Raw genomic sequence first — 16826 nt, forward strand, 5'->3', positions numbered from 1 at the left:
AGAAGAGAGACTGAGGTGGTCCTTCAGGATCGGAATCTGATAGATTGGACACTAGAGGAAGTTTAATGTAACTTTTTTGTGCTATCCAGATCTAGTTTTTAGGCCCTGGCTAGAGGCCGGTTAGTTCCTTTTCTAGAGTGGCCAATTAAGTTCACAACACCGGCCACAAGTGAGCTTTACCTTGTGGTATTTACCTTGCCCTAATCCTATCCCCATATCCTCTGCTCCAAGGTAGCCTTGAAAAGCAACCACCTTTTAACAACAGTAACAGTGAATATCCGCACCCTAGCAGATTATCTGCACTTAAGGAGGTAGAAATGGCTCTGAAAATGGCAGAAATGGCTCTGGAACACCCAAAAGCCTCCATCCTCACAGAATTTTCACTACTAAATGTGTTGCAGCCTGAATAGGTCTATTCTCATAGTATTTCTCTATTTGACTTGACTCAGCTTTATCTATGTGAACACTCCTACCCATAGGGCACTTGTCAAAAACAATCAGTGGCAATTGTTTAACACTAGAGTGTTTAGAGGAGTGACAGTGTGTGTCTGTGTGACAGATGGAAGTAATAAGAGGGTACAGGGGAAAGGGGCCATAGGCATAAGATGATGGAACAGAGCCTGGAGTGTGGGGTATAGAGAGTGTAGGGGAAGGGAGAAGGCAGACAGGTAAAAGGAAAAAGAATGTTAAGTGTTGTTCAGCCTCAAGACTGACATGATGAAAATACCTTTATTGTGGTTTTTGTAAATTAGAACACATGCTTTATTATTAAAAAGAAAACACACAATTGAAAATGTTGACATTTTCATCCTTGCGTCTTTCTTCTAAAAAAAGTCACAAGGCATAACTTGTGGTAATAATTCTGTAGATATATGGACAATTTTAAAAAATAGTATTTTTTCATTGCAAAATATTCATTAGTGTCATATCACAGGCAGATCTCCAACTCCAGAGTAATTCCCATGGTTATATTATGTTACATGGCAAAAAGGACTCTGCACTGTAATTATTAATCAGCTGCCTTTAGCATTGGGAGATTATTCTGGATTGCCCAAGCACTTAATAATAGGAGAAACCGGAGAGATGCGATAGTCAGAGGTTTCAAACATGAAAGGGATTTGACAATACTATTGTTGGCTTTAAAGATTCCTATCTTTAAAGGAGTGGGGGCAAGGAAACTGTGTGAAGGAAATTAATCTGCCAACAACCTAAATAATTCTAGAAAACGATCCATTTCCAGAGTCAAGAACAGAGCCAGGTGGTTTTGTTCTTCTAAAGACAATTCCACGGGCCAGTTCCACCGCAAGCTTCCCAGAGAGCATTCGTTCTGCCCTACGGACACCGAACTTCCCCTAAGATGGCCGCCCCCACAGTGCTCCCGCCTGACGGCGCGGTTACCTGCAACGCACCGCTCGCTTATTTTTTGTTCTAATCCCGCTTGATTCAGTTTTTATACGGCCTCTAAAACGCTTCGCATTTAGAATAGTGATTGAGGTGCCCAGAGGTGACTTTAATTTTCCATTGAGCTGAGACGTCACAGCCATCATGACAGTTAAGAACTGATGCCGCGCCTTTGTGGTAATAATGGGTTCCGGCCTTTGAGAAGTTTGCGCCGTTCACTAGCCCCTGCAAGGAGAAGATCAACTTATTCTGTTCCCTGTCTGTTCAGAGGACTTTACCCACACGCCGTATCTGTCTGTGTGAACTCAAGCCTCTGATAATCTCTCTATTTTCTGCCAGGGCTGACGTGTCTGGAAATCGGACAGTTTTAAGAGGCCTCTGTCCACAGCGTCTCGCGGCTCCTGTGCCGTCTGTACGTCACGTACTCAAAGATGGCCGCCCCCAGAGCGGCGAGGCGACTCCGGCGCGGACGTTTCTTCTGAGGAAAAGCCATAAGGCCGCATTCCGCTCTCCATGGAAACGCGGGTGACCCTCCCTTGAGGTTTAGTGGGGAGGGAGCTGGGCGAGGGGCCCAGAAGTGTAAGAACTTTAGGGAAGTAAGTTCAGTCTTTAAGAAGTCGCAGCGATTCCAGGGAGAGTCAGGTCAGTGTGTGGGTCAGGACGTGGAAACGCGGTGGGAGGGAGCATTCTGAGGGCGTCTGCGTTGTTGGCGGCGCTGTACGGTGTAGGTAGCGCGGCAGTGTGGGGGGGGGGGCGGGGGCGGGGGCGGGTGTTTTCTTTTGGAGGGAAGCTGGTAGGAGTCCCTGGTGGGTGTCTGTGATGGGATATCTTTGGGGGTCCCTCATGGAGGCTCTGGTGGTCAGTGATTAAAGGCCTGAGTAGATCTACGACCAAGAGTCCTGAGGTCAGGGATTGTGGTCCTCGCGGGTCACTCCCCTGTAGGGCTCAGTGATTGAGAATCGGTGGGGTGGCTTTTTCAACTAATGTGACTTCTGTTTCACATTCTGGATTAATCTGACGTTCAGTGATCGAGGAATCATTAAGGGAAGCCAGTGTATATGTGTATCTACTCCAGGTTTTCGTATTAATCTGGCGGGGTGGTGGCCTTTTGTGTAGAGACAAGTGAAAACTGAAGTATTTTCACAAGAGCCCTGGCAGGGTCTGTGTGTGTGTGTTGAGCTCAAACTTTGGCTGCTGGAACAGACTTGATGAACGTTAACATTTCCTAAAAGTTTCAGGTCCGAGTACCTCCTGCACGATGAGTTTTCTAATCCTCTGGCTTTCCACGACAACGCATGCTCTTGAACCTGCAGAAAATGAAAGTTTTGTTGGGGGGGCAGAGAGAGTGCGGATGAATAAGCTTTCTATTTAACAGTATGTTTTTTTATTACTGCTGCACAAATTAATAAGAGCCTATTTTTATCCTTCCTCTTGCAAATGTACTGCATATTTTTTATGGGTGTTTCAGGTTTTGTATGTTCATATATAAAGGCGGCTATTTTCCCAGTATTTATATTTTTGAATTGTTTTCTAAATTTGTACTTATACCTCGTATTCCTTCTCTCTGTCTCCCTCTTTTTTTTGATGTGTTTCTTGTTCTTCATATTGAAGTGTGTATATAAACACTTTTTTTTTTTTTGAGATGGAGTCCTGCTCTTTTCGCCCAGGCTTGAGTGCAATGGCTGGGCTCACTGCAACCTTCGCCTCCTAAGTTCAAGCCATTCTCCTGCCTCAGTCTCCGAGTAGCTGGGATTACAGGTGCCCGCCATCACACCCGGCTAATTTTTTGTGTTTTTAGTAGAGACAGTGTTTCGCCATGTTGACCAGGCTGGTCTTGAACTCCTGACCTCAGGTGATCTGCCCACCTCAGCCTCCCAAAGTGCTGGGATTACAGATGTGAGCCATCATGCCGGGCCATATATAAACACTTTAAAATATATATAAAGACTTTTAAAGAGGTGTGAGGGTAACAGTGTATAAAGGAATAAATGTACAGTTTCTCACCATCCATATGGCATTATTTAAAAAGCTGATACGAGAATTACCTACCGCTTAGGCATGATGCTGTGTGGCCTTTGTGACCTCCCCTTTCCTCCTCATGTTACTTCCACACTTCACCGAAGAAAGGCATTTGGCCTTCATTGAGGGTCTTGCATTTCTTTGGTTTGAGAGAACCAAATAAAGAGACAAATATTCAGGGTCATGTGTTAAGGTGAATGTACCCCTGAAAGTTGTTTTGCTCCTCAGTCTACAGGTCCTGGCTGCCCTGGGAAGAGACAAGAAGTGAATGAAGAAAGAGGAAGATTCCAGGACCTAGATAATGATTTTTGTGGACACTCTTCACTGATGACTGAGGTTTCTAACTAGAAATTTAAGGCAGATCCAGAGGAGACAAAGACAGAGTATCCCAGGTGCTGGCCATTTCCCACAACTGAAGAAAATGATCAATGCCCAGGTGACTTTTTCTCTGTTTTATTCTCTCCTTTATTCCATGGTGGATTTTTAGAGACCTGTAAGAAATCATTTCAGAATCTAGAGAGAAATAAACTTTAAATCTAACTCCAACATCATGGCAAAGTAAGATCAGGAATATAGTGTTTATGTGATTCCTACAAAATGACTGATGTTGGAATATAATGCCTGACTAGAAGATCCTTCCTATTACATTAGCTGTCAGTTTGCATCTGATGTCTCTGACAGCCAGTACAAGAAACTCATGCTAAGTTATATAATATACAGTGACTGTGAGGAAAAAGCAGACACGTTCCTCAGGAGATCATTATTTCATGGCACTTAGATGTCAAGAAAAATTTGCTATTCTTCCCAGAGGTGATATGGTTTTTTGAACAGTGTTTTGAACTAGCTTTCTAATAAAGGCAGAAGATTTCTTACTGCTGTTTATAACAGGGTTCCTCAGAGACTCCTATGGAAATAGACCAGGCAAACTCAGTGGACACAGTTTTATCAAGGGACGAAAGCAAGGCCACACACTCAAGTCTTTGTGTCTTTGTGAGCTGATTTAGGAATAAAATCTAAGTGGCCTAGGAAAATGGAAGGCGTGCATAGCTTCCATTTGTCCTGAACAAATGGCTGAACTGGCATTAACTGCAGATTTGGCATTAGGGAGTTGTCTGATAAGGTCTTGAGTTGTTGGGTGCCATGTTTGATAACTTTACCTCATCTCAGAATATACAGAATCCTTCTGCATTTTCACATCCAATTCTTACATATTTTTATTGCTTTTATTTTTTGTAATTACATAAATAACTCATGGATTCCAAAGGGAAAAAAATCTGTTTTCTGTTCATTTGTTTGTTTTGTTTTTTTGAGATGGAGTATCACTCTGTTTCCCAGGCTGGAGTGCAGTGGTGTGATCTCGTCTCACTATAACCTCCACCTCCTGGGTTCAAGGGATTCTCATGCCTCAGCTTCCTGAGTAGCTGGGATTACAGGTGCACGCCAGCATGCCTGGCTAATTTTTGTATTTTTAGTAGAGATGGGGTTTCACCACGTTGGTCAGGCTGGTCTCAAACTCCTGACCTCAGGTGATCCACCCGCCACTGTCTCCCAAAGTGCTGGGATTACAGGCGTGAGCCACTGTGCCTGGCCCCACAGGGAAATGAATTCTAATGATGAAGTACACACTGGTTAAAAAAGTAAATTCCCGGGCCGGGCACGGTGGCTCATGCCTGTAATCCCAGCACCTTGGGAGGCCGAGGCAGGCGGATCACCTGAGGTCGGGAGTTCAAGACCAGCCTGATCAAAACCCTGTCTCTACTAAAAACACAAAATTAGAGTGGCATGGTGGTGCATGCCTGTAATCCCAGCTACTTGGGAGCCTGAAACAGGAGAATCGCTTGAACCCAGGAGGCGGAGGTTGTAGTGAGCCGAGATCATGCCATTGTACTCCAGCCTGGGCAACAAGAGCAAAACTCTGTCTCTAAAAAAAAAAAGGTAAATTTGCTCATCATAACTTTCTTCCTAATCCCCTTATAGTGCTTCAACAAAGGTTTGGTAGCACGTACTTACTGTCACCGAACTGTGTGCATCTCTGTACGTATGTGTATTTATAAATCTATGTGTTTTATGTATGTGTCTGTATATATAAACACATTTATTATGACTTTTTTTGCTTCAGTGGAATCACATTTCACCTGTTGGTCACCTTAGATCAAACTTGTACAACCTGCGGCCTGTGGGCTGCATGTGGCCCAGGATAGCTTTGAATGTGGCCCAACACAAATTTGTAAATTTTCTTAAAACATTATGAGAATTTTTTGTACTTTTTTTCCAGCTATCATTAGTGTATCTTATGCATGGCCCAACACATTTCTTCTTCCAGTGTGGCCCAGGGAAGCCAAACGATTGGACACCCCTGCCTTAGATGGTATAGTTTTAGAATATAAAGGAATATCACTATAATTAATTGAAGAGTATTAATTGTATAAAATTCCATTTGTCTAAAGTCATACATGGAAACATTGTTAAACTATGTAAAGTATTTAAATGAGTGCCTGCAACATAGAGACTGATACATGGAGTCCTTTTTGCCTTAAGTCTTTGCCAATACTTAAAAATAAGACATTATCAAATTACACAATTTTCAGTGATCCAATATTCTTTTGTCTTATTTTGCATTTTCCTCATCACAGGCGAGGTTGAAGTCCTTCGTGTGTATTTCTTGGCCAACTGGATTTTTTGCTCTTGTGAAATGCCTGACTATAATTTTTATATTAAAAAACTTTTTTCTTACTGGTTAATGAGTTGGTTATATCTACTATATATTGACCTTTTGTTTATTGCAAATTTTTTTTAGCCCATCATTTTTCTTTCAGCTTTGTTTATGATCTGTTTTTCACTGTAGATATTAAAATTTTTTTCTCATAAAATTTGTCCCTGTTTTTTCCTTTATGGCTTTGAACATGAATATATTTCATATTTGCTTCTGCTTCCATAGGTTCTTTTGCTTTCTGGTTAGGACTTTCAATGGGAAAAACTTATTTTTGAGTATGAAATTAGGTAGAAACCTAAGGTTTTTTTTTCCAAACAGATTTATTTCTCGTGTGAAATAATTCCGAATGTGATAAGATCAGCAGCATTAAGAATTTGCAGACTCCACTAAGTCTGTTCTTTTATCTGTGTATTAATCTCTGCAATTACATGGGGATAGATTTTCACCTAGTTCTTTCCTGCCTCAGGTTCCCACTACCATATGATTATAAGTCATGTTGAGACAGGAGAGTGGCAGTTTAGTTGACAAGAGGGTCTCAATTTATTTTCCAGTGGCATTCGGGGCTAGGCCATACCATACAATTTGCCAAATACCACAGAATCAAGACATTGAAGACGTTATTCTGCACTTTTCTTGCTGCTTTTGTTTCTATGGAAGTCAGTTGTTAGAACATTTTGTCTTTCTTTTGATGGTAATGCATCTTTTCCTTCTGTTAATGGTTGTTTTCATAATGTTATATTTGCATCTGATGTTCAATAGTTTCTGTCTGATGTGTCTAGATGCAGATTTTCTGCTTGGCTTCGTTGATTTATTAAATTTGAGTTACAGGATATTTAATCAGTTCTGAAAATTTCTCACTCAGATATTTGGAAATTGCTTCTCATTTCAATATAATATTTCAAAAACTATGTATAGGCATATGTTAGGCCTCATTCTGTCTTCCATATTTAGTAAACTCTCCTTCATACTTTCTGTCACTTTGTGTCTCTGCTTCATTTTTCAGTTATTTTAATTTTTTGAGATAGGGTCTCACTCTGTCACCCAGGCTGGAGTACAGTGGCATGATCACAGCTCACTGCAGCTCAACTTCCTGGGCTCCAGCGATCCTCCCACCTCAGCCTCCCAAGTAGCTGGGACCACAGGCGTGTGCCACCGTACCTAGTTAATTTCTGTCTTTTTGGTAGAGACAGGATTTCACCATGTTTCCCAGGCTGGTCTTGAACTCCTGAGCTCAAGCTATCCACCTGCCTCAGGCTCCCAAAATGCTGGGATTACAGGTGTGAGCCACCCCACCTGGCCCTGTTATTTTTTTGTTTACTGTGAATTCCAACTCACTAATTATCTCTTCAGTGTATCTAATATAACCTTTCTATTAATAGACACACATACCTGTGACTGTATACATATATACACACACATATGTATATATGTATGTGTGTGTACATATATATTTAATATATATTTCCAAAAATAAGTTTTCCCAATTTGATTACTCTTTAATAGTTTCTCATGCTTTCTATGCATTTCTATTTTTTAATCCATTTAATAATTAAACATGAACGTAGTGTCCTGTGATTCTAGCATCTGGAGTCTCCCTATGTCTTATGTTAGTATTAGCTGGGAAGGCTTACAGTGAATGAAACAATATATATCAGATACCTAGATGTAGGTAGCATATACTTTCTTGACTGGGCAATAGATACTGAAATTAAAATTTATATGTAAAACCTGTTTTTACTGAGTGGATTTGATATAAAACCTTAATTTTTGTTGAGCAAATGGGGCACTGTACAATTATAGAATACTTGGAGATTCTCTGGTGATATTAAAAAATACAATAGATTTATAGATGGATGCAGTCTATGTGGTTAATATGAGCAGGACAACTTCCCTTCACATTCTTTTCATGTCAGTAAAAGAGAAACACTTCCTATTAAGCAAGGCTCTATTTTCTTACAGGAATTGCTGACGCTGGAGGATGTTACTGTGGAGTTCACCTGGGAGGAGTGGCAGCTCCTGGACCCTTTTCAGAAGGACTTGTACCGGGATGTGATGTTGGAGATCTACAGCAACCTGGTATCAGTGGGTAAGGACAGCTGCCCTGTGTCACCTGGAGGGTGCCCAGTCTGTGGCCTTTGCTTTCTCAGCTGCTTACCCTTGGAATTAACTGCAGTGCTCTGAATAGCAGATTTTTGGTACATCCTCTGGCTTCTGGTAAAAGGATATACAGTCACCCCTCAGTGTCTGAGAGGGATTGGTTTCACAGCTTTCCATGGATATGAAATCCACAGATGCTCAAATCTCATATAAAATGGCATTGTATTTGCATATAGCCTACACACACCTCCCCCCAAATACTTTAAATCATCTCTAGATTATGCCTGATACTTAATACAATGTAAGTGCTATGTAAATAGTTATTATACTGTATGTTTTAATTTGTTTTTTATTGTGTTTTTTTTTTTCTTTAGAGACAGTGTCTTGCTCTGTTGCCCAGGCTAGAATGTAGTGGTGCCTTCATGGCTCACTGCAGCTTTGAACTGGGTTCAAGTGATCCTCCTGCCTCAGCCTCCTGAGGAACTATGCCTACAGATGCAAACCACCATGCCTGGCTTTTTTTTTTTTTTTTTTTTTGTAGGAATGGAATCTGCATTGCCCAGGCTGGTCTCCCACTCCTGGCTTCAAGTGTTGGTTTCATGTCAGCCTCCCATAGTGCTGGGATTATAGGCAAGAGCCACTGCACTTTGTATTTTTTATTATTGTATTTTTTTAAAAATATTTTCAATCCATGGTTGGTTGAATCCCTGGATGTGAAATTTTCAGATATTAAGGTCTGACTGTAATCTGGCCTTTCCTGACAGAAAAGCCTCTACTTACTTTGCAGATGTGAAAACTGTCTAGTTACTTAAATGTAACATTCTCTCACATTACATACACCAGCCCAATCCAGTGTGTCTGTCTTCTGTCATTTCCCATAAACAGGTTATCAAGTCAGCAAACCAGATGCACTCTCCAGGTTGGAACGAGGAGAAGAACCATGGACAATGGAAGATGAAAGGCACAGTCAAATCTGTCCAGGTATGCGAGAAGCAGCAAGATGCATAAGTCATAGTCAGTAAAAGAATGCTGTGTGGGTGTCTCAGGACACAGAAGCAGTGCCTATTTGGAATACGGATCATTTTTTCTCCACCAAAAACCCTTCCCATCTTATTTTAAGGTTGCATTCTCCTTTAGTACCATACTTCTTTCCTGTCTGTGCTGGTATTGTATTGAATGTCCTCTACCTATGGAGTTCTCTTGTTAAAAGTCTCTACTATTTTTGTTGACTGTTTACCTAGAAAGGAGTTTTACATCCTACATCAGTTGTAGTCCAAACCGGGTCATAACTTATGTCTATCTCAGAGTACTTCCTTTGTACATTTGATTTCTGCTTTTCCCTTAGTTCATCTTAGACAGTAGCATTGTATTCATTTCCCTAATGTGTTTTTCCCATTATAGATTTGTTTTTTAGCAGCTTAATTTACATACCATACAATTTTCCAATTTAAAGTTTTTTTTCAGTGCTTCATAGTATATGAACAGTTATGTAACCATCACCATAGTCAATTTTTTTTCTTTCTTTCTTTTTTTTGTTTTTTGAGATGGAATCTCGCTTTGTCACCCAGGCTGGAGTGCAATGGTATGATCTTGGCTCACTGCAACCTCCACCTCCTGGGTTCAAGCGATTCTCCTGCCTCAGCCTCCTGAGTAGCTGGGATTACAGGCGCACACCATCATGCCCAGCTAATTTTTGTGTTTTTGTAGAGACGGGGTTTCACCATGTTGACCAGTTTGGTCTCATACTCCTGACCTCGTGACCCACTCGCCTCAGCCTCCCAAAGTGCTGGGATTACAGGTGTGAGCCACCACGCTTGGCCTCTACTTTTTGTCTCTATAGATTTGCCTGTTCTGGACATTTTATATAAATAGAATCATAAAATATATGGTCTTTTGTGTCTCGCTTCTTTTATTTAGCATAGTGTTTTTGAAATTCTTCCATTCTTTAGCATGTATCAGTACTTCATTTCTTTTTATTGTTGAATAATATTCCATTGTATGGATATACCACATTTTATTTATCCATTCATCTACTGAATTAACATTTGGGTTGTTTCTACTTGTTGGCATTTATGAATCATGCTGCTATGAAAGTTCGTGTACAACTTTTTCAGGAACATATGTTTTCATTTCTCTTGAGCCTTCACCTAGGAGTAGAATTCCCAGGTCATCTGTAGTCCAGGAGGGGGTCCAAGTGCAGTACTTCTGGTCCTCCTTTCACTGTGGACATTACATCTCCTCCCAGCCACAGTGTGTGAAAATACAGAGTATTGACAACTAGGGAAGTTCACTTGAGCCTTTGGTGGCCAGAGTTTTGATTAGGTTCCAGTCACCTACAGCCCACATGGCTGACTTTTAGTCTTTTGCCTCTCCCAGAAGTCGGGCTAATACCTAGAGTATCTAGTTTTTCCAAAGTGTGGAACTGATATGGCATGGGCCAAAGCCCCTATCATAAATCATATTGTTAAACTGTCCAGCAGCTAAAGCCAGTGGGCAAACAAAGACACTCCTATAGGCCAGGGCATTCCAGGGGCCTAGAGCTCATTTCCTAATAGCTAAGAACAAATGTTAGATCTCTCTTTGGATGAGGTTAGATCTAGATCCTCACTACACAGAAGATTACCATAAAAATTAATGATACAGGGGTTAATTTAGGAATACAGAGGAAATAGAGCATATGGCAGGATAGTCAGAATTGCAGCAAGAGTATGATGTGCACAAAGCATATCTAGATTTTGAATTAGGAAGATGGTGACATGAATTAAGAATGAAGGCATGGGCCAGGTGCAGTGGCTCATGCCTGTAATCCCAGCACTTTGGGAGGCCGAGGTGAGCGGATCACCTGAGGTCAGGAGTTCAAGACCAGCCTCACCAATATGGAGAAACCCCATCTCTACTAAAGATACAGAATTAGCCGGGCATGGTGGCACATGCCTGTAAGCTACTCAGGAAGGCTGAGGCAGGAGAATTGCTTGAACCTGGGAAGCGGAGGTTGCGGGGCGCCGCGATTGCGCCATTGCACTCCAGCCTGGGCAACAAGAGTGCAACTCTGTCTCAAAAAAAAAAGAATGAAGGCATGAAATAGGAATTGTGCAAGGCCATGGGCTTGACTATCAAAAGATTGGCCTCAAGTTGGCCAAATACAGGTCAATGATAGAAGCTGCTTGTTGGAGAAATCGTGGAGCAGAAACATGGTAATATTCATGGTAATGTAAGCTTTTTTTATCAAGATGACTTTTGATTTTATATATGAGTAATTGAGGTAGCATTGTTGAGGATTGGTTACTTTTATATTTTTGTCTTTTCACAAAATATCTTGCTAGTCTGACCTTTCACCTGGATGACAGCAGTGTAGCAATAATAAGAAACAGCTAAATATCTTAAGAAAAACTGAAGGTGAAGCTGGCACAACCTTTGTCTAGAAGGAAGAAGTTTATCCTTTAGTACAACTTAACTAATGCTGAGACATAAATGTAGCATTACTGAAGTAGATGTTATTGGTAGCAGATGAGGAAACAGTGTATCAGGGACACTGAAATGGGAAAACTTTGATATGACTTCTTTTTTTTGAGGCAGGGTCTCACTTTGTTGCTCAGGCTGGAGTGCAGTGGCACGATTTCAGCTCACTGCAGCCTCGACCTCTGGGCTCAAGCGATCCTCCTGCCTCAACATCCCAAGTCGCTGGAACTACAGGCGCATGTCACCATATCTGGCTAATTTTTGTATTTTTTGTAAAGATGATGTTTCACCATGTTGCCCAGGCTGGTCTGGAACTCCAGAGCTAAAGTGATCTGCCCACCTTGACCTCCTAAAAGTGCTGGGATTACAGGCATGAGCCACCGTACCTGGCCTTGATATGACTTTTCTACTGCATACAAAATGTGATAGAAGAAAGTGACAGTTTTCATATCCCATGCAGCAGCACATTTTCTTCTGAAGGCAACTACATGGTACACAGGCCAGTTGCAAAATTCCCTATCATTGTTTTCCTGTTTCATAATTAATGGAACATATGATAACACAACACAGCTAAACCAGAGGGTGGAATGTTTACTATAGGAGTTGTTCATTAAATGTGATGAATGTTTTTGGAAAGTTAGATGGTAGTCTACAGATTGAAGAGGGGCAAATTTAATAACAGTTACCACACAAGAGTCTTATCTCAGTTCACTTAATTTCAACAGATGGAGATTTCTAATTCTTATCCTTGCCAGGCAACAAGTATGTGAATGTATTTATTCTATACATCTCAGTAAGCATATTTCCCTGATCTTTGTACTCACAATTTGGTTCCTCTAAGAGGGCTTAAATAATCCCAAAACCAAATGTTGGAATGTCTAAAACCTTGGCTCTGTACCTTCCTCTTTCATTCTACATGTCTTTTCAACATGGTATCCTGGCCCAGTGCCTTGGCTCACACCTATAGTCCCAGCACTTTGGGAAGCAGAGGCAGGCAGATCACTTGAGCCCAAGAGTTCAAGACCAGCTTGGGCAACATGGCAAGACCCCGTCTCTACAAACAATACAAAAATCACTCAGGCGTGGTGGCATGCGCCTATAGTCCCAGCTACTCAGGAGACTGAGGTGGGAGAATTGCTTGAGCCTGGAAGGTGGAGGTTGCAGTGATGCAAGATTGTGCCACTGCACGCCAGCCTGGGTGACAGTAAGACGCTGTCTCAAAAGAAAAAAAAGAAAAAAAAGTCATTCAGTCCTTTTTTCTTAAATAATGTGTATGTGCTGATTATTTCCATGCTGCCTTCTCCATTTATACCTCCAACCAGATTCTTGATGTCTGTGTTATGTATTTGATAACCATTTCAAAGTGTATGTTTCACAGTGTATACTTTACATGTTCTGGACTGCAGTAATATTTGCCATCTCATGAGATGCTTTCATCTACCCAGTGTCTCAAGCCATATTTAGTAATCTTTGAGTCCTCACTCTCCCCATTGAATTCATCATTTAACCTTGTATTTTCTTTATACAAATATATCCTGCTTCCCTCAACTCTCATCATCTACACTACTCCACCAAACCACACTTAACATCTCCAACTCCCTTCTTTTTTTGTTCCCTCTGGTTTTCCTAACTAGAGTTCAGCATCAGTGAAAAGAAGGCATATTTTGTATATCCCAAATGCCAGCAGAGTGCCTTATCCATAGGAGTCATTCAACAAACACTAGTGGAGTGAATAAATACAACCCTCAGAATTTTGGATCAGTTGCCTTTTCCACCTTTGTGGTCTGGTGTCTCCCAAAATTTTGTGGAATGGTGTTCCTCCAAGCCCTGTTGTTTGCTTGTAATAATGACTTGCTTGTATTTTACTGTGTCCACATGTTTTGCAAGGTCCTGTTTAGAAAGCAGTCAAATCTATACAGATTGTCAACTGCCTCACCTTATTTGCACACAGACTGCTTTTACTTTTTGGTTTGTTTATATTATTACGTTTTTACTAAAGTGTATACATGAAGTTGCTTTTATACTATTATCATCGTATTGTCATTAAATAGCCATATTTAAAAACACCTGGCCAGGCACGGTGACTCACGTCTGTAATCCCAGCACTTTGAGAGGCCGAGGTAGGGGGATCACCTGAGGTCAGGAGTTCAAGACCAGCCTGGCCAACATATTGAAACCCTGTCTCTACTAAAAATACAAAAATTAGCTGGGTGTGATGGCACATGCCTGTAAACCCATCTGCTTTGGAGGCTGAGTCAGGAGAATTGCTTGAACCCAGGAGGCAGAGGTTGCAGTGAGCCGAGATCACACCACTGCACTCCAGCCTGGGTAACAGAGCGAGACTCTGTCTCAAAAAATAATAATAATAATAATAATAATAAACAAGGATTTTTTTTTTTAAGAAAACAGTTTTATCCCCAACAAGATTATGAAAGGATTCATTGTTCTCTTCTTTCCTAGAAAACAACAAAGTTGATGATCATCTGCAGGATCACTTGGAAAATCAAAGGATGCTGAAGAGTGTGGAACAATACCATGAACGTAACGCATTTGGAAATACTGCCTCTCAAACCAAAAGCCATTGTCTTTTCAGGGAAGATCATGATACATTTGAGTTATATATAAAAACTTTGAAATCAAATTTAAGTTTAGTCAACCAGAGCAAAAGCTGTGAAATTAAGAACTCTACTAAATTTAATGGAGATGGAAAATCATTTCTTCATGGTAAGTATGAAGAACTTTATTCTGCAGCTAAATTCTCTGTAAGCACAAAATCCAGTAGCACTAAATCCCAAGTCAGTAAGCATCCGAGAACTCATGAAATAGAAAAAACCCACATATGCAGTGAATGTGGGAAAGCATTTGTCAAGAAGTCACAGCTCACTGATCATGAGAGAGTTCATACAGGAGAAAAACCTTATGGATGTACTTTTTGTGCAAAAGTGTTCTCCAGAAAGTCCAGGCTAAATGAACATCAAAGAATTCATAAAAGAGAGAAATCTTTTATATGCAGTGAATGTGGAAAAGTCTTCACCATGAAGAGCCGTCTGATTGAACATCAGCGAACTCATACTGGAGAGAAACCCTACATATGCAATGAATGTGGAAAAGGCTTCCCGGGCAAGCGTAATCTCATTGTACATCAGCGAAATCATACTGGAGAGAAATCCTATGTATGTAGTGAATGTGGAAAAGGCTTCACTGGGAAGAGCATGCTTATCATACATCAGCGAACTCATACAGGAGAGAAGCCGTACATCTGTAGTGAATGTGGGAAAGGCTTCACCACAAAGCACTATGTCATCATACATCAACGAAATCATACAGGAGAGAAACCATATATATGCAATGAATGTGGGAAAGGCTTCACCATGAAGAGCCGTATGATCGAACATCAACGAACTCATACAGGAGAGAAACCGTACGTATGCAATGAATGTGGAAAAGGCTTTCCCAGGAAGAGTAATCTCATTGTACATCAGAGAAATCATACAGTAGAGAAGTCATATCTATGTAGTGAATGTGGAAAAGGTTTTACTGTGAAAAGCATGCTCATCATACATCAGCGAACTCATACTGGAGAGAAGCCCTACATATGCAGTGAATGTGGGAAAGGCTTCCCCTTGAAGAGTCGGCTGATTGTACATCAGCGAACTCATACTGGAGAGAAACCTTACAGGTGCAGTGAATGTGGGAAAGGTTTTATTGTGAATAGTGGACTGATGCTACATCAGCGAACTCATACTGGAGAGAAACCATACATATGCAATGAATGTGGAAAAGGTTTTGCCTTTAAGAGCAATCTTGTTGTACACCAGCGAACTCATACTGGAGAGAAACCCTTTATGTGCAGTGAATGTGGAAAAGGCTTTACCATGAAACGCTATCTTATTGTACATCAGCAAATTCATACAGAAGAGAAATCTTGTATATGTAGTGAATGTGGAAGAGGCTTTGCCATGGAAACTGAGCTTGCTTTACATAAGCAAGTTCATACTGGAGAAAAACCTTATGGATGCAATGAATGTGGTAAAGGCTTCACTGTGAAGAGCCGTCTAATTGTTCATCAACGAACTCACACAGGAGAGAAACCCTTTGTATGCAGTGAATGTAGAAAAGCCTTCTCCTCAAAGAGAAATCTCATTGTACATCAGCGAACTCATAATGGAAATAAACCCTAACAATGCAATGGACGTGGTCATGCCTTTGGGAAGAAAATATGTCTTGTACACCATCAGTGATTTCACAGTATAGTTTTTATGTGTATTGAGTATGAAAAATCATATTTCAAAATCCAGTGTTATCCACTAGGATAAATGCTATCAATGTCAGAAAGGCTTCAACATGAATTCAGGCTCTGAAATCTTTGATGTACCAATGTATAGAAAATAACTCATCTGAGAGAGATTCTGTGCATTGGGGGTAACTTTTCATTTGTCAAACTTCATTAAAACTATGACAACATCCATATATGAAATGTGTAAGGTACATAGTCCTTTTGCAGAGAATTTGAACTGATTACATACAAACAAACTCATGCAGAGAGAAAGCCATGTTAGTAATGTGAACTGAGCCGGGCGTGGTGGCTCACGCATGTAATCCCAGCACTTTGGGAGGCCAAGGCGGGTGGATCACGAGGTCAGGAGATCAAGACCATCCTGTCGAACATGGTGAAACCCTGTCTCTACTAAAAATACAAAAAAATTAGCCGGGCGCGGTGGTGGGTGCCTGTAGTCCCAGCTATTCGGGAGGCTGAGGCAGGAGAATGGCATGAACCCAGGGGGCGGAGCTTGTAGTGAGCGGCGATTGTGCCACTGCACTCCAGCCTGGGCGACAGAGCGAGACTCCGTCTCAAAAAAAAAAAAAAAAAGAAAGAAACAGCAGTGTGCTCCTAGCATACATGCATATAGGCAGTGTAGAGCAGCCTGTTGCTAGATTTTCACACTTGGAAGATTATGCAGTTTGCAGGAGTGAATTTTAACGAATGCAGAGAATGCACTAGTGCCTTCAGTGATTAATTACCTCATATTGTATGTCACAGTAAACATGTAGGAAATAAACTTGATACATCCAATGCAGAAAAGTCTTGAAAATTTTCTAAGTAACTATGTCTTGAAAAGTATTTACTGAGATAAAT

General features: G+C 41.0%; 1 protein-coding gene across 3 annotated transcripts; it reads left to right on the forward strand.

Moving 5' to 3' along the window:
- The first annotated feature begins 1835 nt into the window (after positions 1–1835).
- On the forward strand, positions 1836–16596 carry ZNF432 (zinc finger protein 432). 3 transcript variants are annotated; one of them, XM_007997842.3, is made up of 5 exons: positions 1836–1926; positions 3649–3856; positions 8093–8219; positions 9116–9211; positions 14150–16596. In XM_007997842.3, exons 2-5 carry the CDS (start codon positions 3842–3844, stop codon positions 15868–15870), a joined length of 1959 nt encoding a protein of 652 aa, XP_007996033.3. In that variant the 5' UTR covers positions 1836–1926; positions 3649–3841; the 3' UTR covers positions 15871–16596. The 3 variants fall into 3 exon arrangements, with proteins under 3 accessions (XP_007996033.3, XP_007996030.3, XP_072872190.1); XM_007997839.3 differs by lacking the exon at positions 1836–1926 and adding an exon at positions 1933–2043; XM_073016089.1 differs by lacking the exon at positions 1836–1926 and adding an exon at positions 2215–2775.
- Positions 16597–16826: the final 230 nt, after the last annotated feature.

The sequence above is a fragment of the Chlorocebus sabaeus genome, chromosome 6, assembly GCF_047675955.1.
Source record: "Chlorocebus sabaeus isolate Y175 chromosome 6, mChlSab1.0.hap1, whole genome shotgun sequence".
In the NCBI taxonomy this organism is placed as follows: domain Eukaryota; kingdom Metazoa; phylum Chordata; class Mammalia; order Primates; family Cercopithecidae; genus Chlorocebus; species Chlorocebus sabaeus.